The 25,154-nt window shown below is 39.1% G+C and overlaps 1 protein-coding gene across 1 annotated transcript; it reads left to right on the top strand.

The window, feature by feature from the left end:
• Positions 1-4,983: 4,983 nt before the first annotated feature.
• On the top strand, positions 4,984-23,132 carry abhd15a (abhydrolase domain containing 15a). The gene is made up of 3 exons (XM_042487442.1): positions 4,984-5,892; positions 17,551-17,903; positions 19,545-23,132. The coding sequence occupies exons 1-3, from the start codon at positions 5,350-5,352 to the stop codon at positions 20,197-20,199; spliced, it is 1,551 nt and encodes a 516-aa protein (XP_042343376.1). The 5' UTR covers positions 4,984-5,349; the 3' UTR covers positions 20,200-23,132.
• The last annotated feature ends 2,022 nt before the right edge of the window (positions 23,133-25,154 follow it).

Genomic DNA, 25,154 nt, shown 5'->3' on the forward strand with positions numbered 1-25,154 from the left:
GCTGCCACGAAAGGAAATACATTTCTGAAGACTAAAAAAAACAAGTTGAACATGTCTGAATCAAATCATCTTTCAAGCTATCTAAAAAATGCGAACAGCCAGATAAAGTCCCTCCACCCGCTTCCACGAGCCAATATGGTAATGAGGCAGAACCAGGATAGCTAATTTTAACAGTCACAATCAGTCTTCATGTTAAGCTACGCTAACTGCCTACAAGCTTCACATTTTTTTGTACAGACATGAGTGGTATCCATATTTTTAATCTAACTCTTAGCAAGAAAATATATTTCCCAAATTGTCAAACCACTGCTTTAAAATAGAAGCGTTGTCGTGTTATTTTTATCATGGATAATAGGCTTTTGCCCTTTAAATTTAAGCTCTCAAAGTAAAACATTTCTATTACACAACTGGCTCCCTCATACAGATTGTACCCAAGGTTCGTCTGCCACAGTCAAGATGTGTAAATTTCTGCAGAATCGCAGCCAGGAGACCTCATTCATTAAATTTCTTGTGAGAGAAAGTGAAACCTCTGGGCTACATCTTCATTTCAGCCTGGTACTTTTCCTTTTCTGTCAGCACTCCTGGTGAAAGACTCCAGATTCTGCTTGTCAAAGCACAATGTTTGATTGCAGATTAGGTGGTGTGTGTGTTTGCGTGTGTCCAAGGTTGTCATCCGGGGTCAATAACTGGAAAAGTGAAAGGGTTAAGCTCTTCCTTTCTTTCTTGAACCCAGGAGACAACTTTGCATTCATTTATGTAACTGCTTGAATAAGATAACTACAAAGACTCCTTGTCTTCTCTGGAGGATATCTGTGCATGTTTTCTTCATCACTTGATGGTTAAACGTCTCTAATTTGGTAAATATGATGTTGACATAAAACAAAATACTTACATGGGCTGAATATTTCATTAAACCTTACCCTTACCTCAGACACGTTAATCACCCTAAAAGTAGCATTTTTGCCTCTACATTGTCCAACATCTAGGCTATTTCTCAACTAAATTCTTTGTTGTCAATAAACCTAAAGACGAGAGTCAGGGTCTTCAAACACAGGGCAGCACTGTCTGTTTGTTGGAGACAACCTTTGTGACATTTTCAAAGGTCTTTGACCGAGTGATGCTACATAAAATATCACACACACACTACTCCGTCAGTCCAAACCTTATCTATTCTAGTCGCTTCTATCTGGTCCCAAACTTTAGATTGACTTGTTGGCCTTTTTCTTCTTCATCTCCTTTCATCATAACAAACTGTATTATTGTATCTGCATATTTCTTTATCTCTTGTGACCTTCTTGGAAAAATCGACAGCGTTCTGGCATCAATGCATCCTTTCATCATTCCTCACTGACTTTTTATGGTGTGAAAAATTTAACATCTATTTTCAATCCATTACAGATTAGATCAGTGAGACAGGATATTAAACTGCAGTCAATACGGATGTCACAGTTTACTTTATAATAAAAACAAGTGCTTGACAGACATGTAAGCTCACATTTTGTCTGAAGCATACAACACTATAGAATGTGACATACAGGCAATGAACGATCTTAGTGATCTGCCAAATATGTACATAGAAGAAATGGCTTGATCAAAATACCATCACTTTTTAATGCTTTTGTAAATAATTTCATTGGTTATTCTTTTTTAATATCTGAAATATATTTTTTTCTTTAGACTGAGTTCCAAAAAATATAACCATAAGTCAGTTTCAAACCAAAAGTATTGGGTGATTTTACCAAATGTCTCAAACAGACTGTGCTCCTCTTGGTGGCTAATGGTAATTTATCTCTAGCTTAGGCTAAAATTCAATCATTTCAAGGCCAATATAACAATCGCTAATAAATAAAATCCAGCTGCACCTGCAGCTTAGACTAACTTTCTTTAAAAACATCTGACTGACATACAAGAATAACAGGAATTATCATTAAATATATTATTTTCAGGACATTTGGGAAAAAAGGAAATGAAAAAAAGTATTCTAATGCATGTTTTGCTTGAAGGGCTTTAAATTAATGTTACGCAGATAACAATCCTGGGAATTATGTCTACAGACGTCTTATTAAAGTGAAGGATGGGAGTGTTTTAATAGACCACCACAGAGCCTTTACAATTACACAGTGAGAGATCATCTTCCCATAGGACTGCAACAACTGAGATGCTTATCACACACAAATGGGAAGTGTCTCATGAGCGATGTCTGGAACGACATACTGGGTGAATTAACATAATAAAACTTCCCCCACCCAGCTCAATAATGCACCAGCTGTACGCTGTTCTGCTCTGGCATTCAACATGTCTCTGAGGTGATACTGAGATCCTTCCAGCCACTCATTTGTCTTTATTCTCTGCTTGGCATCTCCCATTTTGCCATTTGTTTTTCATTTTCCATTGGCTAATCCGCAGGAATGGCGTGGCACTAAAAATTGGAACACAGTGATCTACTGTCATGTCACTTTCCGATCGGAGTTGTTTTCTCTCGCTCGCACACACCCTGCGGGTTCACAATGCCATTCGTTTATGTTCAGCAGGCTGCAGCGCTTTGTTATGCTGCCACCAGTTTAATGAGTGTCCAAAACAACATGTTCCTCAAAAACAGATGGCACAGCCACAGCTTTCCATGAAATCTATTACTGTTACATAAGTAACACTAAAGTGTGTTTGTGACTCATTAAGATGCCAATTAAGTACACTGTGAATCTCTGAATGTGCGGTAACAACCATGGCATGTCAGTTGTTGTGCCTCAGAATGCGAAGCTTACAATGCAATGATTAAAAGCCGGAGAACATCAAATCCATGGGTCCTACGCATAAACAGACTCTGTCTCTCTCTTTTCTGAACAGACTGTAGCCTATAGTTGCTGTGTGATGCCTTTGCTATGGTTAATGAGGTTTGCTTGGATTAGAATGCTTAAGAGAACACCTTTTTATCTTAAAGTATTAAGAATTCCCAAGGTGAGCTAAAACTGCAGTACCATGTTTATTTACAAACCTTTAAACTGATAAAAGGCTACATTTACTGCATAATTAAAGACAACCGAACAAGTCTTCACAAAAGAGATGTTTACAGACGAGTTTTACAATAAAAGCTAGCAAAAGCATGTAGGCCCTAAAAGCAAAATACTTAAAACTTTAGACAGCTGGACAAAATACTCATTTATTTTGAAGGTCCAGTGTGTAGTGTTTAGGGGTATATATTGTCAGAAATTGAATATAATATGTTTTCATTTGTGCACAATCACCTAAAAAAAGAATTATTTTGATTTTCAGTCCCTGAGAATGAGCCATTTATGTCTATATAGAGAGAAAGTCCTCGTCTATGGAGATTGCCATGTCACACTGCCATGTTTCAACAGTAGCCCCAGACGGACAAACCAAACACTGGCTCTAGATTGGGCCATTTGCTACTGTAGTTTGCAGCCTTTCATATTGAGAGACTCAGAAAAACCCTTTTACCGACGCTTTTACCGACTTAAATCCACTGGTCAATCTGTTGGAGAGAGAGACCTATAAAAACCTCCTGAACATCTTAAATAACCACATGCACTCACATTCACACCTATGGCCAATTTTTAGTGCTGACAAAGGGGGAACATGCAAACTCCGTGCAGAAGGGCTCCCAGACCTCGGGCTTGAACCCAAAACGAGTCTGGTTTGTGACGTGCCAGATATTGTCGGCGAAACACTGATTTGGAACGTGAAACTGCTTTAATCAGTGTTTTTACTGGTTTAAATCAGAGTCTGTTTGTTTTGAAGAGGAAGACATCTCTGCAGATAGTTTGGCTCCTGAGAAAAACCTCCTGAACAAAGAATTTTAACCAGTAGATGTTTCAGCTGGTTGAATATGCAATCCAAACCACTAGATGCCACTAAATCCCCCTAAACCCCCCTAAATCTTACACATTGTTCATTTATATATGCTTGAAATAAGATGATCCCTCTAGCGCTGATGATGTGAAGTCTTACTTCAAACAGAATGCAGCAGTAACACAATGAAAACAAAAAAATTGCCAATATATATCTTTTAAATTAAATATCTTACAAATGGGCCAAATCAGCCAACTGCAGCCTTAAGGAAAAGTTATATTTTCGCCCATTGTTCAAATCCCTTGTCTTTCACACAGAGGAGAGGAGGACTGCTTCACAGATGATAATCTCGATCTGCCCTACATCTTTCAATATATTTAATTTAAAATTAAAATGTTCTTGCTCTCTAGTTCCTTGCTCAGTCATTAATGAATGGCCTATTTTTAATCTGTCTGAGTTTCATAGATAGTATTTGGAGGATGGATGAGGGGAAAAAGCAGATAGGAGGTTATCGTATTACATAAAATGTTAGAAGCTTGAATCCCACTGGATGTCTGCAGCGCTCACAGTGCATCACAATCTGCATGTCCAAAGAACGCTGGCCTACTTTTACCCTGTCCTTCAATTTACAGTCACAAAACTGAGACACTGAAGTCAACCTGAAGTTGTTTTGTTACACAACAGAAACCAGCTTAGCAGGTTACATTACATTACATGGTCACCACCAAAGAAGCCCCTTATTGGAAGTTATAGGCGGTCTCTCCAGATCTCAGGATTATTAATGTGTGTTTATCTGTGTGTGTGTGTGTGTGACTACAATTTCATTGTACTGTACATTGCCAAAATTCATTCACAAATTCACTGAACTGATAGTGATGAGCACTACATTTTTAATGGCAAGTCTCTGTCTGCCTGTTTCTAGCACAAAGAGAAAGAGAGAGACATAGGGGACCGCTGACACATATTCAAAGAGATAATCTAAAAAAACACGCATTGCGTTGTACTGGGAGTACAGGAAGTAATAATGGGGTGATAATGGCAGAGCTCATCATGCACGGAGTACCTGCTCACTTTGAGGGGGGTTGGACATGATTGGAGGCGTTCCCAGCACCAGGAGCGCGTCGCTCACACACAGACATTTCTTGCACTCCCAGCTGTTGGGGTTGAAGCACCGGTCAGACACAGCCCCGCACATGTTTGGTTAATGAAACCAGTTGGCGCTGGGTGCATGAAACACGGACGGAATTTCCTCGTTAGTTGAAAAAGTGCCTACAGAAATGGAGACATGAGGTCGGGCTTGGAACGAGCAGAGTCGCTGCGTAACTGAGACAGCACGCCCACAACGACGAGGAGACTGGTGCGCTTTGGCACCAAACTTCACGGACGAGCTGAGCATCAATTTAGGAAAAAAGATCGGCACACTGTAAGGCTGCTTCCACGGACTGTTTTTATGATGTAAAATTTGTAATTATTAAACTTGAGATCTAGATAACGCGTGGAAAGCGCTCTGTTGTGCTCACTTTGCTCTCCCCAACCGTGCCAATGCTGGAATGGCTTGTGGCTCTGTGCATTGTGATCCTGGTGGTCTTAATCTGGCCAGGCTCCAAATATTTTGGCACCGAGGGCCAGTCGGATGCTTTGCTGCAGGGACTGGGGATTTCACACCAGGCGACGAAGGACAAGACCGGGCGGTGCGCTTCAGAGCGAGGAGGGAGCGACGGTGCCCATACGGCCTATGCGGGTGCAGATGAGAAAGCACGCACCGTGGCACTGATCTGCAAACCGTCCGCGCTGGCCAACTATCTCCTGAAACACTGCAGGACTTTCAGTAATTACTCGCCGTGTGTCGGCTGGACGTGGCGGGCCAGCGCCTTACTCCAGAGCGTGTACGAGGCGTGCTGGCCGTACGACAGCCCGGTCCAGTTTGTGCGGGACAACCTGCAGCTCAGTGATGACGGGCTGGTGTCCTTAGACTGGGCTGTGCCTTCCTACCAGAAACGACGCCGGACCTCCAGTCACTCCACCAGTCCCGTTCTGCTCATCATCCCAAACTCTTTTGGGAAGATCACTAGAAATGTGTTAAAGGTGCGTTTTTGGCTTCTTTCACAAACTTCACATTATAAAAATGGTCCAATAATAGAGGTGAGGGGACATGAATGACTACATATTAGATGATATTCATGTAGAAACCGAACACACAAAAGAACAAAATGATGCTCAAGTTATATGAAGTTATAGAAAAGTTAAAAATCATATAGCTGATTGCTGAACACATGGTCCCTAAAGCAAGCTTCAAATATTCCACAACGCTGATATCCTGTTAATGGTTAGAAATATCTGTTTTCAAAGTGTCTGCAGACACTAACAGTCTCATTTTTCTGAATCTGTACATAGCTAGAAACCCATTTGTATCCATTTCATTGACAAAGGTCAGGATGTCCACAATTGATGCAGCTTAAACTGAACGTGTGAAGCCTCTCTTTGTATCTAATCTGTGTCAAAGCATGAGTCAACATGGTGAAAATTATACTCCAGCAGGTGCACGAGAGTGCATTGTGTCCAGCTAGTCACTGATTCCTACATTCAAAGGTATACTTAACTCACAAAATGATGATTTGTATATGAATTAGTCAATCTGTGTTACCTTGAACTGTGACTGGCATGCCTCCACAGAAAACCAAACAATTTATTGATTGATTTGGGACCTCAACAAAGGCAAAACTACTCACACAACTTGTGCAGTAAGTCTCATTTATCCAGTTGTATGCTCAGTACTTCCCAAACATATGCATTTTTACTAGAAAAGTATTGGGGTCTGGCTTTGAGGCGAGCATAGATAAGTTTCACTAAGTTCAGTTTTAAACCGTTTTCTATGTCGCACAAATTAACTGTGCGGGAGTTTATAGATGGATGTTCTGTTTTGTTGTTAAATGTGGTCCTCAATCAATTAATACATCAATATGGTTGCCTTTTTTCCATGGAGGCATGTATGAAAAACAACATTTTCTTCATGGCATGACAAAATGATTTACAAATTGAAAAACAAAGTCATTTTGCAGGAAAAGTATTCCTTTAAACTGTGTCATTAACTTCGTAGCTGCTCTTTGTCTCTTATCTATGTTACAGCATGAGTCAACATGGTGAAAATGTCAGTGCAGCAGCTGCGTCAGAGTGCATTGTTTCCTATTATTTACTATACATGTGACAGTAACATTTCTACACTACACAAAGCATACATGAGCTTTTTCATAGCTGAAATAAAGCCAATTATTTTCGAGGGTCGAAACCAGAAACATGCAAGACACATACAAGGACAAGTATTTCAGCTTGTCAAAAGAGAAGTCAGACATCCAGTCATTTTAAAAGAAATGTGGGAAGATGTCAGTGCAAATCAACAATGGCAATTTTGGCAAAGGTATCCACTTGAGCTAAAGCCATGGCAAGCTCAGTTGGAAGAAAAGTGCAAAAGGGTAAAAAGAGCAGATGCAGAAGCAGCACCAGTCTTTCAACTGCTCTTTCAATACACTGACTGAGGTAATTGAGTGAGGGATTACAAAGCATCGCTTGACTTGAGGGGCCTGGGGAAGTGCAGTGCTGCTCCACATGACTGCCTGTTGGCTCTCGCACCACACTGGACACCTGGCATCCTGCTAGCTCATTTCATTTCATACAGTTCGCTCTGTGTGCAAATCCGTCACAGGCTCGCTGTCAGCTCCATGTCACATATAACAACTCTGCAAGAACTCAGCACTCTAACAAAACTGAATGTGTTTGACAGTAATCTAAAGTGAATAACTTATTTATTATAAAAATTAATAGGGACTGACAGATGATGAAAAGAAATGGGAACGAGCCATGGAGAAATTTTAAAAATTGAGGGGAAAAGGGGAAACATTATAAAAAATGTGGTGACTTAAAGCTTTACCACAGGAAAAGCATAATGATTGAGGGATGCAAAGTAATTGTCACACAGATCTGTGCCTCATGCTTTTTTGGGCCATCATCAGAGCAGAGAGTATTTGTGATGCTGTCAGCCAGTTCCGCTTGTGAGGGCTGGAAGCTGAGGCACCACAAGGGATATACACCAATTAGGATTGTTCCTGTCACTGGTGTGTATAACCCAGTGTGTGTGAGTGTGTGGGAGAGAGATAAAAAGAGCTCATGTTTGTGTCGGCACAGACACACACACACACACACGTGGGTCTATATCCGTGACATAGAGAAGAAACAGAGAGGGAAATGTAGATTGTTTTTGGAGCGTGTGGGCTTGTGGTCCCTGCGCCCTTCTCTTTTACACAGCACATTTCAGGAACTCATGAATTTATGAATGAGCCATCTTCTCTTGAATCATTCATATTTTTACTCAGAGTTTCTCCTGTGCTTCTTTGTCTATGTGGTCTGCCATGATTCATATTCACTAACATAACAGTGTAAGTAAACGCTGGTACAGTACCTGCAATCATAAAGTCTTTTCAGTGGTGGTATTTTTTGGGTCAGATTTTGAAACATGCCAAATTCTCACATTTATTTATTCTTTCAGTCAGTCAGTGAGGTGGTTAGTAAGTTAAATCACTGCACTGAATGACATTACTAATAGTATTATATAACACATTTAGCAAATATATGTTTCCATTCATTTCTCTGTTTTATTCTTTGTGTTGTTTAAAGCAGTAACTCTACATTTAGACATAGTCAGGCAAATTTATTGATATAGCACATTTCATACCCGAAGGCAATCCAAAGTGCTTTACAGATAAGTCAGTTAAAGTAAGAGGGCATTGTGGCCCAATCACAAAGCATGTTTCAAAGGGCTGTGCAAATAATAATTTCAATTTAAATATTATCTATAAAGCCCATTATCACAAATCACAATTTGCCTCAGAGGGCGTTACAGCATACAACATCCCTCTGTCCTTGGAACCTCACAGCAGATGAGAACATTTTTAGGGAAATACACTTACTTCAGGGTTCATTTATATTCTAAGTAATAAATTCCCATGGCTTTTAGGCAAATATTCATGACTATACATTCTCTGAAACGTTTGTGTATACATGAATGATAAGAAAAAAAAAAACATGTCAAAATGCACTTGTCAGTTTTGTAAAATATGGAGCCAGTCCAAAATGTATAAGCCTTTGCATACACCACATGCAAATCTGGCATCTTTTTGGCTGCAGGGAAACATGACCTGAAAAGGCTGGCTTGTGTCATGTGGGATAAGTGAGAATTAGCCACCTTTAGCGCCTATAGTACCTATGCAGTTTGGGCTTAATTCCTAGACAAAGCACCTGAAAAACCTGTTTTGTGGACAAGAGGGAAGCGCTGGAGCTGGCAGTGGATGTAACACTGGTGAAAAAGCTGGTGATCGGAGTTGATTCGTGTGTGATAGTGCTTAACATTACCTCCTTTAGCATGACTAGCTAGTGCTGCATCTCCCATGTTAAAAATACTAAATGTTGAACGACCACCAACGACCAACGACCACACACCCATTTCATGGTCTCTCTCATGACATGCCCTACACTCGTCGAAGAAACCCAGGTATTATTAAATCTGCATTTTCCTGGCATTGCACAAACTTGCATCTTGTCAAAGAACAAACTGCCACTGAGATTAAAGTCTGACATTACTCACGCAGAGAGCAACATAATGTCAAGTGACAAGACTGATCTGCCCGAGTATTAAAGTGCTGTTTAACCAAAATAGATTTTCCTCAGTTGATTTTTTTAGCTGAACCACATATACTGAATTATACAGGTGACACAAAATTCCATGACTTCTCCACAACATTCTGGGTTTATTTATTTTTCTGAAACCTCTGCAGGCCCTGAAAATTGCTACTTACAAATTCCATGACATGCTAGGTTTTTCTTGACTGTACAAACTCTGTTCTTTGTTTTCTAGCTGAGTGTTAGATGAGAAGGTTAATACCACTCAACTATTACAGCGTCATCCATCCTCTCATAACTTTAGCTAAGAAAGCAAAGATGCATATATCCTAAAACACCAGTTCATTTAAACCAGCATTAAATTGATCTAACATCTTAAGTCAAAGCAAGTCTACATAGACAGCTAACTCATAAAATAGTTACATCCCCTGATCTCAACCATAAACTACCTCAAATTTATCCTGTTTTTATTCTCAGCTTCACAAAGAGGTCATGTAAAAAGCCCAGTTTAATATACTGAAGGTGTGTAAAGACATGCCAGAATGAGCTCCATATGCGGCAGCCTGTTTCACCATTAAAAGCTATGTGCTGAAAGGCTATAAATGTTCCTGGAGGCAGACATCCAGCTGTTACAGCCGCCCTGACTCACATGATTTACATGCGTCACACTTTCCTGACAGAGCAGATACATTTTTGAGCAGTTCTTAACATAATTTTGTGACCTAGTTAAACTTTTTATCCAGTATCCTTTGGGCATTCATTTTTGCTTCAGGCTTCATGTCTTATAGATACTGTATGAGACGTTATATAATCTGGTCATTATGTGTAATTTACCATTCAGCACTTAGATAATTGTTTTTCAGACCCTTCTTTTTCACTTTCTGAGTTCTGCTAAGAGTTTTCCAGATTCCTTGCGGGATGGGATAATTGCTTACCACTCGTGCAGTAAATGTGGGAAAGTTTCACTATTAACAGTCACAATTAGATCAGTGAGGGAGGTCATAGTGGCAGTAATACTTAATCAGTTTTGTGTTGAAAATTTCTAAATCACGGAAACATCACCAGAAGTTCAAAGCACAAGACCCAACATAGACAGGACACAAATGTACCAACATATAGCTACCAAGCATACTGTAAATCAAAAACTTGCAATGATATCACATTATTTTTAGGAAATTCCTCAGTTTGGTGTTGACACACGGGGTCAGTCTGTAGTAGTAAGACATTGACTTTATGTGCAAAAAAGTGGTAGGAGTGTGTGGAGTCAACACATGGAGATACAGAGAGAAACTTCCCCGGACGCTCAGCAATATGCAAACATGTCCCCACACTTTTTCCAATATCAGTGCCCTTCCCTACCTGGGAAATTAAATCTGCCCATTGGTATTTGGCATTTGCCTATGACTCATGGGAGATGGGGATTTTTTTTCTTTGCTTAAATGACAAGGTTTCAATTTTTACCAACCAGTGAAGTAGTAGGTGCTCATTTACCTTCGAATATGGACAGAAAACGCCACTTATGTACTTTTGACTTTACAGTAAGACGCCTCTGACTCTACGTCATCAACATGCACTCCAATTTGAAGTTTTATTCAAGTTATTTTTTCACCCATTCATTATCTTTTTCTTCTTCACATTTCTAAAACTTATCATGCCCTTTACTTTGTGCCTTCCTTACAAGTTGTGTTACCCTCATAATTTGCTGTGGGTCTATGTATCATATGAGTGATGGTTTAGTGATAGATTAATTTCTATGATATATTCTTGTCTTTTTAAATCTACTTATGTATTTTTATTTTCTTTCTTGTTATTGCTTTCTCCTCTGTTGTTACAGGTTGTGAGAGGAGGTTGGGTGGGGCTGGTAAAGTTGGTAATGCCCTGAGAATTTCAATAAAAAATATACATATATATATTAAAATAAAACCTTTACAGTAACACCAAAAAACCCTCTATGACAAAGTCCAATTTTATGGAGGCTTGTGGAACAGCAGCTACTGTTGGTTGAAAAAAGTTTGGAAGCTCAGATCTTGATATTTCATTTAATTGAGCCAGAGGAATAAACTTCCAACGGCAAAATGTTTTAATGTCCATCATGTTTGTGAGACTTCACAAGACTCAATATTTTGGGCACCATGATTTTCTTTAATCTTAAAAAATCATCTTTAGCAGCTGCTGCCATGTTAGATAGAAGTTTTTTTCTGCTGCTTGTCTGCTGTGAAGAAAGACCTCAAAGAACAGACACTGCTTTGTTTAGCTTAAGTTCATAAAATTAGTTGTTTGGACAAACTGCCAAACGATTAATTATAAAGATGGCATTTGTTATGTAACAAGTACAGTAACCTTTAATCCAGATTTGTATTAATTCTTTGAACAGTCAGATCTCACTTAGTTCATTAGCAGAGCACTGAAATTATTACAAGAGATGATGAATGAGCTGATACAGTAATATAATGTTGCCAGATACATTTAGATGAAGATGACATTATTCCACAAAATTCTCCCTTATTTCTTAAATGTTGGCTGCACTCATGCACAGAGGAGCAAATCTATTCCCTGGACATTTATCACAGGCCTGTTGAAGAGTATTTAGGGAAACTATTGACCTGAATAGAGGACAGAGCATTGTCGTGAGATGCTTTGTTGCCTTCAAAAGGCTTCTAATCGAATAACATCCTTAATTTAACTTGATTTGTGGCAACATGTCATAAGGGAGCTGCTGAAGTTTGTTTAACACCAGAGGAGGTCTCACAGAACTAGATCACACTTTTCAACATGTTTTAAAGGGAATATTGTTGAAGCACCCCTTTTAAATGTTATCTGTCCAATAAGTGGCTGTTTTCAGGTGTTATTCGGTTCCAGTTCCATTAAGTTCCAGTTGCTTAAGGTTTCAGTTACGATGGGTTCCAGTTGTGTTAGCTTCCAGTTAAATAAGGTTTGAGTTGTGTGAGGTTCCAGTTGCTTTTGGTATTAGTTTTGTTAGGTTCTAGTTGCATTAGGTTTCAGTTGCTTTTGGTATCAGCTGCATTAATTTCCAGTTGTGTTAAGTTTAGGTTGCCTTTGGCATCAGTTGTGTTAAGTTCCACTTGTGTTAGGTTTCAATTATGTTGGGTTCCAGTTGCATTAGCTTCCAGTTAAATTTCTGTTGCATTAGGTTCCATTTGCCTTTGGTATTAGTTTTGTCAGGTCTCAGTTGCATTAGGTTTCAATTGCATTGGGTTCCAGTTGCATTAGCTTCCAGTTAAATTCAGTTTAAGTTGTTTTGCGTTCCAGTTGCCTTTGGTATTAGTTGTGTTAGATTTAACTTGCTTTTTTGTTATTAGCTGTGCTAGTTTCCATTGCCTTTGGTTTAAGTTGCTTTTGGCATCAGTTGTGTCAGGTTCCAGTTGTGTTAATTTTGAGTTATGTTAGATTGCAGTTGTGTTAGGTTTAGGTTGCCTTTGGCATCAGTTGCATTAGATTCCAGTTGCCTTTGGTGTTAGTTGTATTAGGTTCCAGTTGTGATAGGTTTCAGTTGTGTTAGGTTGCAGATGTGTTAGGCTGCAGTTGAGTTAGATCCCAGTTGCATTAGTTTGCAGTTTAAGCTGACTTATGTTTCAGTTGCGTTAGATGTCAGTTGCATTAAGGCATAGGTAAAAAAACTACTTTGTTAGCTTTTTTAAAAGGTCACGGTTTGGGTTTAAATAATTATGTTAGTTATGTGACTTACGTGATGCAAATTAAGTATGTTATGTACGTAACAATTAAGTATGTATATAAGTCTCCTGATGTCTTTAATTTCATTTTGCACGAGATAAACAGTTGTTTGTTTGACCCCTCAATACACCACTGGGAATTGTTTGCTCTTTATACTAGGTCACATGGCTTCCTCCTTTCTCCTGTCATAATTACTGCAGTCACTAGAGGTCATTGCCGAACAATAAACACAAACAATATCTTTCGAAGGTAGAGTAGGATTATACTATCTTAAATCTATGCTTTGCTGACAACTCGAAGTGTGTGGTTGAAGCCGTCTAGTATTTGTGTCTTTAATGTCATTGTTTCAGTACAGCGGGGGAGGAAAATAAATGCTGCCTCTTTGTGAGAGTGTGTGTGTGTGTGTGTATAAGACGGACAGTGTGTAGGAGAGCTGGCATGTTGACCAGTGTCTGGACTCCCTGCTGAAGGAATTTGTCACTGAGCTGACAGTTTATCAGCTCTGGCAGAAAACTGCTGGAGCAGCTGCTGTTCGTTTTGTTACTTTTCCTGCAATGACGCTGAGATCTCTAAAAAATATAAATTCACACTGTCAAGATGACATTTAAGGGAAAGTATTGCCATAAACTTCATGTGCACAAATGTGAACTAGAAAGAAAGGTGAAGTTACTAAATTTAAAACTAATAAATGGTCACATTAAGGAAGCACTCAGCTCAAGTGTTTCCTCTAACCTGGTGAATTTATCAGATTATCCAAAATATATTCTCCTTTGGTCATGAATCACTGCCTCGCTTGAGAACAGATGATAGGTTTTTAGGTTCTGGAGACAAATGAAAATACAGATACAGGTTTGCAATATTTTTGGATTCAGTGGAATCTTCCATTCATTTTATTAGCCTCAAGGTGTGTTTAATATCTAACGCTGAGAAGTTGTTACTCATCATTCATTTTGTCTGTTATTGTGGGTAAATCAGACAGTGCATCACCACAGTGACTCTATTAATACCTGAGCAGGACCAAATCATTTCACACTCTGTTCAACTGAATTTAATTTCAGCAACATTTATCATTTAGTCTCTGTAATATATGAATATATCTCTAATCCTCTCTGTATCATTGGCAGTTAAACTGAACTCAAGTGAATTTGGCAATTAAATGCATTTGAAACAGCTCTACTCCTCCTCTCATAATGCAAAATATTATCTATGGAACAAGCTAGGGAAGATGCTAATAAATGAGTGAATGAATGATGTTCTGGTGTATTAGCTCTGCTCAGAGCTCTCCTGACACTGCCTGGCAATGTATCTGGCCATGCAAACCCCATTTTCATACAGACAACCAGAAAGTGCCAAAAATCCTACTGCAGTCTTTCTTAGCTGGTAAATATTTAATGTAGCAATTCTGCAGCTCTGCCTGCACTCCCACTGGGATTTCTGCAGATATAAGCAGACTGTAACTCATTTCATATCTGACAATTTATTTGCACAGGCTACCACCATTGTTCCTGACCACAGACTTGTGTGTGACAAACAGAGAACTGAACTCTGCTCCTGTGTGTTTCCAGACACTGTAATGGATTGAATCATTTATTCTGAAGAGCTTACGCTGGAACAATCTCTTATTTTCAGTCTTTCTCTGCATGGAGAGCTTTTTGGTGTAATTTATATTTTATTCATTTCATTTCTCCTAAGCTCGGAATCAAAAAACTCCAGTATTTCTAGAGTTATTTCCCCCATTTTATTGTGTTATAAGCTCAGGTTTAAGCTTACTAAAGATATGTCATAAGTATTTGGGGTTTTCTGCTCAACTTTTAGAACATAATAGAATAATGTCATTTAAGAATATGCTTAATACGTTACCAACACTTACTGTGATATCATGAACAATATTAAGGGTTTAGCAAAAAGAGAGGTTTACAATAATAGCCAAAGCTACAAAAAGTTATAGATTTACTCTTCCTTCTTTCCTTAAAACCTTCACAGTAATGTTGCTAGTAAACAAGTGTTTACTGTAAACATGATTCTTGAGAGCCGGATTCTTGAGAGCCTTAAAAGCAAAAGAAAATGATGCCAAATGTTTATGCTCGAGCCTGGTTTTGAAGATGAAAAGGCTTTTTGGTGAGCAGAATTTACAGATCTGAAACACATTTTCACTGATACCTGCTTTATGAAACCCACTTGATAATTTGTTATTATAATCAGTTTTACATAATGCCTTGGGGAGCCAAATGCTAAATCATGCATTTTTTTTTAGTTTGTAAACTTTGAGCATATATGATTCTCCTGCATTCTGCACAGCTTTTTATGTGCTGAATAAAACTTAAAGTCTTGCCAAGTTTACAACATTGATTAGAAACATTTACACATCTGAATTTCAGTTAAATGAACACAAAGAAGACATTACTTCCCATTCACTCATCTAGCATTTTCTTACATTCATTCACGCAGGCCAAATGTCTCATATCATCACATTTTTATCAAAATAATAATAATCATAATAGTCAACTTTCAAAGAAACACTGAGTACTGATAATTATCTAAACACTGCAGCTAACTGAAAGGGAAGACTACCTGCCAAAGACATGAGATCACAGGTTTCCATACTGGAGCCCTTTCTGTCCTTGTGTGCCAAGTTTGCTCTGAGCCCAGTTCAAGGAGAGCTGCATCGTGTCTGAGCTGAGCATCTGACTGTGGGCTGCATGGACATCATCGTAGCTAATGAGACTGTGCATCATGTTGGCCTCTACACTGTCTCAGAACTGCCTCAGTGTTGACAAGCTGATGTAAATAATCACCACGGGGAGGCCTCTTTGTTTTGCCAGTGATGTTTGCTTATTTAGGTTACATTATGAAGAAATATGTTGGGATGCATAACTCTTATTTGCTGAGGCTCATCTTTGCAAAACCAAGAAGCCTAATATTGTTTCTCTAAATCTTAGACTTAGTCCTTAGACTTAAGGACTTAATGATTACTTTGTTCTCTTTCAATGAACTGATGACAGTTGAACCAATTCTGTAGTGTTTCAGCGTACAGTGGCTGATCAGTGCAGCAAAAGAGAGCAACATTTAATCCTGTAGTTTTACTATGTTCTCACTTCCCCCAGAAACTGTTTATTTCTTTTCCATACTATAAAAAGTACCATGCTGTTTTCAGGTGTTACAACTGCAAAGACATTTAGTGGAACAAAATGGAAACTGATCTCTAAAAGGAGGCATTGTTTAGATTTGCGACATTAGACTAAGGAGCAATCCACTTCATATTTTTAGCCCTACCCCTCGTTTTTAAGTGCCATGAGTTAGAAGGGGCAGTTGTTGAAAACTTCCCCTGGTGATGCCTGACATTGCAATTGGCCTACCTTCTCTTGGTAATTCCTCCTGTTGGCTACAGGCATCGTTTTGCTGTTTTCAGGATGCTCACGATTCATTCACTACCTACGTTTCATGCTATCAATAGATCATACAAATCTTCAAATAAAAAAAGAACACAGCTTCAGTACCAGGCGACTAGCAGTGCTCTGTAGACTAATGTTAACAACTGGTGCTCTGACCCTGCCAGTGCCAGATGTACAATAATTATTGTATTTGTACGATAAGTTTGCCCTCTGTACGATGTACGATCAATAATTCCAAAATTGCCGCAATGTACGATAATTTGACCATTTTGACATTTACAATAAGCATTTCTTTCAAGTTTACACGTCTCATTTTAACTCATATCCTGGCTTTTCACATGATCTCCTTACAGCCAGTCACGTTTGGTGTTGGCCATTATGATGTGAAAGGCAGCTGTGGGTATGGGTAGATTTGTAGATGTGTCAAACAGTCGTTTATATACTTGTTTACTAAAGTTTTAAACCGAACCTGTTTGATCTCGTGATTGTGAGTGCCGTATGATAATTTTTCTTACAATACGATAATTTTGAGCCTCTGGTATCTGCTGCCAGTCTGCACTGATATGACGAGCAGAAACAAGTCCAGCAACTTTGCTACTGGACTTTAGTTGGGGGGAATGTGACATGGAAATGTGGAAAAATACATGGCTGTCATGCACAAATCAGCAGTAACTATGACACGTTACTTAGCTAGCTAAGAAGCTACCAAAACATCGGCATACTGGCAGTTTCTTTTGTTATGCTTGTTATGGACAAAAGGACCATAATACATTGAAATGACAATGAACAAAGATTATACAATTGCTATCGCAATTTTTAAATCCTTTTTTCTTCCTTTTGTTGCTTGTGTCGCTATCCCGCTGATGTTTTTTTATAACACTCGATTTATATAACATTCACACTTTCATAATGCTTACGTAAAACTTAAAACATTTTTTAAAGACACACGGCCAGCCTTTGTCATTTTCTCCACCCTCTCTCTCTACAGTTGTGTGAAACAGCACTGTCCCATGGCTACCTCCCTGCAGTTTTCAACCGCCGCAGCCACAATGGCACCCCGCTCACCACCCTAAAGCTGCAACAGTTTGGTGACCCTGCAGACCTGCGTGAGGCTGTGCGCTACATCCGCCACCGACAGCCTGCAGGAAGACTGTATGCCGTTAGCGAGAGCACTGGCTCGGGCCTTTTACTCTCTTACCTGGGGGAGTGTGGATCATCCAGTTACGTGACGGCGGCTGTCTGCCTGTCGCCCGTGTTCCGCTGTCAGAGCTGGTTTGAGAATGGGTTGTGGTGGCCGCTGCAGTGGGCGTTGGTGCTCTACCAGAAGATATGTCTCAGCAGGTATGGGAAATGTGCTGGCGTAGGTGAGGTACTGAGGGATGGATGGAAAAATGGTGATGATACCTGAAGAAAAAAATATTTAAAAAGACTGAAATGAATACAACTTTTTAGGCTTTCATAGGGAGATTCTGGGTCATTACAAGTCTTATTTTAGTTTTGGCCTTCATTTTGATAACATTTTACTCACCAAATAAGTCGCTGAAATCTTGGAGCACAGCAACATCACTGCAACAATATCTGCCAAGCAAAAACCAGAAAAGTCTCAGACAGGTTGGAAATAATCAGAAGTTTTTCCACATTTAGGTAGATTGAAGGCAAAGCCCAATAATGTCCACAACAATCCCTCCTTAGGGCACTGTCACACATGCAGAATGCAGGTGAGTTACTGTTGCCTGCTGAGGTGATGTTTGTGCTGAATGTGTAAAGAAATCTGAATTATTGGTACATTTTCCTTTAGTTTATGTTCCGTGCCTGTTTCCCGACTCACTGCAAGCCAGGCAAAATGTCTCGTGGGGCAGTATTTTTTATGGGCAGAATCATTCAACGTTGGCAAATGAAACACGGCAATAATCAGCGTCTCCTCCACAACAGACAACTTTGCTATTGGTTGAGGCCGTGACTTAGTAGGACAAAGCAGTATAATTCCACGTGATGCAGAGATGTGCATTTGCTTAGCCATTGGAAAGTAATGTTTTTTTTTGCGCCTGTACTTGCACTGAATGGAAGTGAAAGGGAGGCAAATATTCACTAATGTTAATCTTGCTTATGTGTGACTTTACCCTCACACTAGAAAGGTATATGCACAGCTACAGTAAGAAAGGTGGGTCAAAACTGAACCAAAAATATGTTCAGCAAACCTGTACTTTTTCATTTTAGTGAGGATTGCTTTATTTTCAGCTGTCAGCAATTAACTTGAGTGCAACTTGGTGCAAATATTTAAGTTTTATGTACGTATTATATAAGTATCATTGTTTAGTAAGTATACCTACTACTAAGAAAGATGGCCTGAGTTAAGAAAATATTATTTTATGATACTGGAAACCTGCAAAGAAGTTACATTTTGAAAGATCTAGATGAGGTTTCTGGTTGATGATGTGTAATATGGACATATCCTTTTGGAAAATGGTGCATTAGTTAAGGGGAGCATAATGAGTTTTGGAGGAGAGAATGAGATCAACAGCTTCTTTCAGTCTACCACAGGGAATAAATCATACACTGTCAAGCAGTTAAATAAAATAAAGACAGACCTTAATAAGGTTTCTGTATGAAGTGTACCATATAACGATGTCAGGCAGAACACACTGTAACAAGGAAAATGATTGAATTTTCAGTGAGCCAACAGGGAGATACAAAGGGATTGTAAGAAAAGCAGATGCAAGTACTTGGTAACAATTTACTGGAAAAGCGCAGACAATTAAGGAGACAATGAAGTTACTGTAGCAACAGATGGCCTGCTCAGTGTCAACTCATTGATTGTGAGAGACATCGTGACCCAGGTACGCTTTCTCAAATCAATGCCACTAGGAGAATAGGAGAATAGGAGACCCATGCAGCTCTCCAAAATTGATTTACTATTTTTTTTTCTTCTTGTCTTGTTTATTTTTGATCTTTTTGTGTATGTGTTTGTGTAATCATGCACAGGTACAAGACGGTGCTGGGGGAGACCATACAGACAGACGCCCTGTTTTCTAGCTGTTCTTTACGGGGCCTGGAGGAGGCATTGTTCTGTCCAACTGGACAAGTGGACTCTGCATCAGCAGCACCAGCAGGGACCAGCTGCAATACTTCAGGTACCTGGGATGGGTATTGGGAACGCAATGAACCCTTGAGAGACGTGGATGAAGTGGCTATTCCTGTTCTGAGCGTGTGCGCTCGAGATGACCCAGTGCGCGGTGACGCCCAATCCACGGTGCCCTTGGAACTCTTTGAGACAAACCCACATTTTTTCCTCCTCCTGACTGACCGTGGAAGTCACTGTGGTTTCTCCACCCAGTCTGAGGAGAGTGCCACTGGTGCATTTAGTGCAGCTGGTTCTGCAGCTGCACCAAACAGTGAGATGGAGAGCCGTCGGACCAAGTGGAGCCACAGAGCTCTGCTGGAATTCTTCAGGGCGACCACAGACTTCTTTGCTGCAGAAGAGAGGGCGAAGCAGCTTGCTGCGAGGAGGCGGGGGCTCGGTGGAGGTGCAGGGGGGAGAGTTTTCCGCCACCGCAGTGTCAGTACATGTAAACGAGTGCCAGCGTGTTCCCATAATATCCATGCCATTTATAACTGGCAGAGGTCCTATACACGATGAGGGAGCCTAATGGAAATTAATGGACTGCACTGATGCTCACTGATACTGTTTAGATTTGGGACGTGGAGGCTGTTTTCCGCCTTCGTGACTCTCAGCTACAAAGTGTTAAGATATTCAAAACTAGAAGAGAGCAGATGTTGTACTGAAGTCATGGATTATTTCAGTGCGTATTGTTCTCATACACTTGGTGTGAGCCATAAAACACTCAGACAAAAAAAAACAAAAACATCATGCTTGCATGCAGTTGTTATACTTGACACTAAACTTTCAATACAGGTGGCTTTATATTTTTCTACAGACTAATACTAATCTCTTCATTGTCAACTGTTAAAATTGAAAGATTCTGTCACATGCATTTATTGATTCATCTGCCTAACATTCAACACAGTTCACACAAGATATTTGAAACGTTGACACTCACTGTAGTGACTTACTGTTTTACTTTTTATCACACGAAAGGAGAGTTATTGGGGAACAAAAATGTTAAAAGCATTAAACTAATCTAAGAGTAGAACGGACATTCTCTTTCAAATTAACATAGCAGGATGGTCAGAGTGTTGATCATTTTTATGTGTGCAGTTGGCATTGCAACCGTTGCAGCAGGCTAACTTCTGTGTAAACAAACTGACATGCAGCAAGTAACAAACTTACTGAGCTAAGGTTTTGCATTGTAACGCATGGAGAAGCATTGTTTGTGCTCTCCAATGCCTTGCTCCTACAGAGAAATTGGGGATTGCTGGGTTTACGTTACAGTTTTATCTTCTGAGAAATGTATCTTGATGCACTTTTCTGTCATAATTTATCATTTTCATTAAAACTGTCAATAAACCGTCTTAGTTAGTCATCTAGTTAATTAGTTCACTTATCCAACAATCACGAGATTTCATTTAACTGAAATAAATCCTCAATTCAAAAAGTTAGACAATATGCTGATCAGCACGTTGTTTCCCCTGCGGTCTCCCTCTGCCTCTCAGCTGTCCACTGAGCAGCGGCTCTCACTCGGTCTTCTGAGGCAGCTACAGCACATCATGCTTTAACAAACATGCTATTACTGGCAACAAAATGAGCAGGAAAATATGGTGAACATTTTAAAGTAAAATATTGCTTATTTGAAAATGCAAATAAGTAACAGCAGACCAAAATGTAGTTCTTAGAGCTGACACTTTACAGCCCCGCTGACGTGTTGGCACAATAAAAACTAATCACCATTTTCTTTTGTACTACTTCAATGACCATAGTGAACAGTTTGATGTCCTCCTCATTCTGTTTTCATGATTGAAGGTTTTGTGCATAGAGTAGAGAGGGAGAAAAATCCAGTGAAAATTTGAAATTAATTTTAGCTATATATCATATGGGTTTAATGAACCTGTCCAGTGTTATTACACACGTTAAAGACAGTTTACTGTGTAGGCCATTATCATTCAATTTTCTCTTCTGTACTGGGAAATGTTCTGTGATTGAATCTGTGTGTGTTTGAGTAAAATCTGTGTCATGATTTATTATCAAGCCAGGTGGCTGAAAGCACTTTGTGAGATTTTCTATGTCATCATTAAAACTCTATGCCCTGAGGTTTTCCCCAGCCGACCTGGAGGTGGTGCAGCTGTGAGGGTGGCTGGTTTCTCATACAGGTGAAGCGTTTGAGACTTAGCAGCAAAATTTTGCTTGATCTTTTTCTCAAGTCCCTTGAAATTGTGTGATTTGGCTTCAATCTTTTGCATTAAGGTAATACATGATACACATTAAAATGACACAGTTACATAAAGTAACAAATACACTTGCAGCACAACAGTTTGATGAGCAGAAAAAAAAGTCAAGGCTCACAATAGAAAGCATCAGGACACAAAACTATCAGGCACTGTTGTTGATATGATTCTTTTTTCCCTCTGTTTTATAAATGTGCGATACACCTGTTAAGATGTTATATTATGTGATGGAATTTGAAAAATAGAAATATAATAAAAGAACCAAGATGAGATATACACTTTGTTTTGGCAATAAGTCCTGAAAAATAGTATTTACAGGTAAGTAAATTCCTCATTAATGCAGCATGTTGCATCACATATCTTGTTCTCAGTTTCTCACTATTTTTGCATCTTTAAAGCACATCATACTATAGTTGTGACTTGCAGTGTTGTCAAACCCCTGCTGAGTAAATGCTCACAGACACTCCCTATTATAGCACAGTGTGTGTGTGTGTGTGTGCACGTGTGTGTGTGACATGTGCAGTGTTTGTTCACCCACTGAGCCTTATCCACTCAGACAGCTGGAACACAGCAGTGTACACACAGACACACACAAAATGTGTGCCGGCGGCAGACACATTGTCAACATGCATCCTCGCCATCTCTCTCTCTCTCTCTCTCACTCACTCACACACACACACACAAACAGGGAGAGACATACAGAAAAACCCACACAGATACACACACACACAAGAGACATGTATATGAGCTGTCATGTACATGCAGGATTTTTTGCATGCTCATTATCTGCAGGAAGGTTCACAGCCTCATGCAAAACAAAAACTGCCTGCGACACACACACACACACACACACACACACACACACACACACATACACACGCACACACACATACACAAAGACACAGTGACCATCCCATAAAAATGATACCAACATTAATACAGATAAGGCTTCAGCAAAACTAACCTCAAATGCAAACACGCCAGAGTCTGGCCCATCATAAACTCAACAGAGCATACTGAAATTATTATTCTTCAAAAGTTATCTCCTTCACCATGTTGTATTTAATGCTGTGGATGGGAACCAACAACCCTTGACAATGACACTATAACTGACAGTTATAACAGTCATCATCAGTATATAGTAGCTGTGGAGGGAGGAGCAGTTGTGTCATATTCTATTCAAGAGAAAACGTTTTATGAGGAGTGTGAAGCTTGAAACATCACCTCGGAGATAATTCCATTAAATATTTATGGGAGCACGCTCTAGTGTGCAGACTGTTTTTTCATCTTTTGCATGATATCTCGTCCAGCAGCTTGTGTGTATTGTCTCGATGTGGGACTATTGTTAACTTTTTGCGTGAATTCATACTCTTCCCTACTAGATTTTCTGCCTCGGGGTTAAATAGACACACCTGTGGTCTTAAATTGTGTCCCATTCATTATCAGATTTTCTCCCCATAAAAAATGGAAAAAAATAGAATTAGAGGCCTTTCAATTCGTACAGTGTTAGAGATTGACCTGGTTTAATGAAACAGAAACAAGACTATGCAAGATTGACATACCTCAAATAAAGGGTCGATATGTTGCACGGATACACGTGTATGACTGTCGCCAAATATACTGGGAGCAGACCACAAGCATATCCCAGAGCCATGGATGTGTTAGATAGTAAAATATTAACATAAGATAGATAAATATGTCTTATTATGTTGTGATACTCACAAATTACTGTTTTATTACAGCAATATTGTAATATGCTCTATAAAGAGATTCGTAATCAACTTTTAATACACGATAGGCTTACATGCTAACTGCTTAAGTATGCTGTGCTTGTATTGCATTACCAACAGATCTTATCACTGGTGTCATAATGTGTGTGCTTTCCATTAATAACACACAAGGCACACCAACATGTCTACCCAATATACAGTAAATAGCATATGCTCACATTCCCAGTTTGTGCATTTTGCGCAGAAGTAAAGCAATCTGTACTGATAATTTCAAAATAAGAATGAAATAATGTGCATAAACAACCAGCAGTAAACTTCTACCCATAAGAAAAGCAGGTCTGTGGTTCTTTATTAACTGGAGCTAAATCTGGCTAGCACATGCTGAAAAAGAGCATACCTGACAGCAGAGGAAGCATGCAGAAAAGGGGTTTTATATAACCTGTCCTGTTTTCCTATTGTTGACATTAAACCTTATAATTTATGACCAAAAGTAGACAGTGTTTCCCTCGCAATAAACGCCAGCTTTCATTGGCCTCTAGCAAATTAAGCCATTAAGAGTGAATTGCCCTTTTCCACTTTGCTTATTCAATTCAGAGCCAATAGTCTGCCTCAGTGATCAGAGACTGATTTAATTAAAATGATTGATATTTAATTAAGAAAGAGCTTGACATTCCCATCACTTTGATTACACTAAATCATACGTCCTCTGAATTGAGGCTTGCGTTGTGTTAGGTATTTGTTGAAGTGGGACAGCTAGAAGAAGATATATTACTGTCAGCTCATAAATACACAGAGGTTGCTGTACTACAACTTTGGTGGAAATGAGGTGAAAATAGGCACTGAGAGGCTAATAAAGCATTTACATAATAAATAAACAACAGAAATGTCTGTGTGTTCAGGTATATAAAACATTGTCTATGTAATTTTACAAAGAAGCAATTGTTTTTTGTCTTATAAATGAAAAGCTGAACTCATAAACAATAAAACAATTTCTCAGTGAATACATTCAGTGTGGTTGCTGCTACAAGCTTATTATTCTGGTGTGACCAGTAGCTTTAGGAGGCTAATGTTAGCAAATGTTACCTTGCAGTATAAAACTTAAAAAAAAAAAAATACATTGCTCTGCAACTTAAATTACTCACTTACTCAATTATTCACTTTATGACTGTCCCATGTGCTACTACTTAGCATCACATCAAACATTATCACACAGTTGGCACTCGTTACGACATAAATTACGACGAAATCATTCCAAACTTTGGAGACACGCCTATTCTATTTTATATGACCATTTGTATATCAACAACTCACCCTGTGTTATGATAAATTTGTGAAATTCAACTTTTTTGCATGCCACAAGTGAAGAAAAAATCCAAAAACGGAGAAAAAGTCTTTTTGAACGGAAGTCACAGGTATAGTTCCAAGTCTCAAGTATCCAGTCATATGCTGAGAACTTCCAAAACACATACATTTCTGCTAAAACCTTAGTATTTAAAACTGAACTAAAAGTAAAAATGTATCT

This window comes from Plectropomus leopardus, chromosome 5, assembly GCF_008729295.1.
Source record: "Plectropomus leopardus isolate mb chromosome 5, YSFRI_Pleo_2.0, whole genome shotgun sequence".
NCBI lineage: Eukaryota > Metazoa > Chordata > Actinopteri > Perciformes > Serranidae > Plectropomus > Plectropomus leopardus.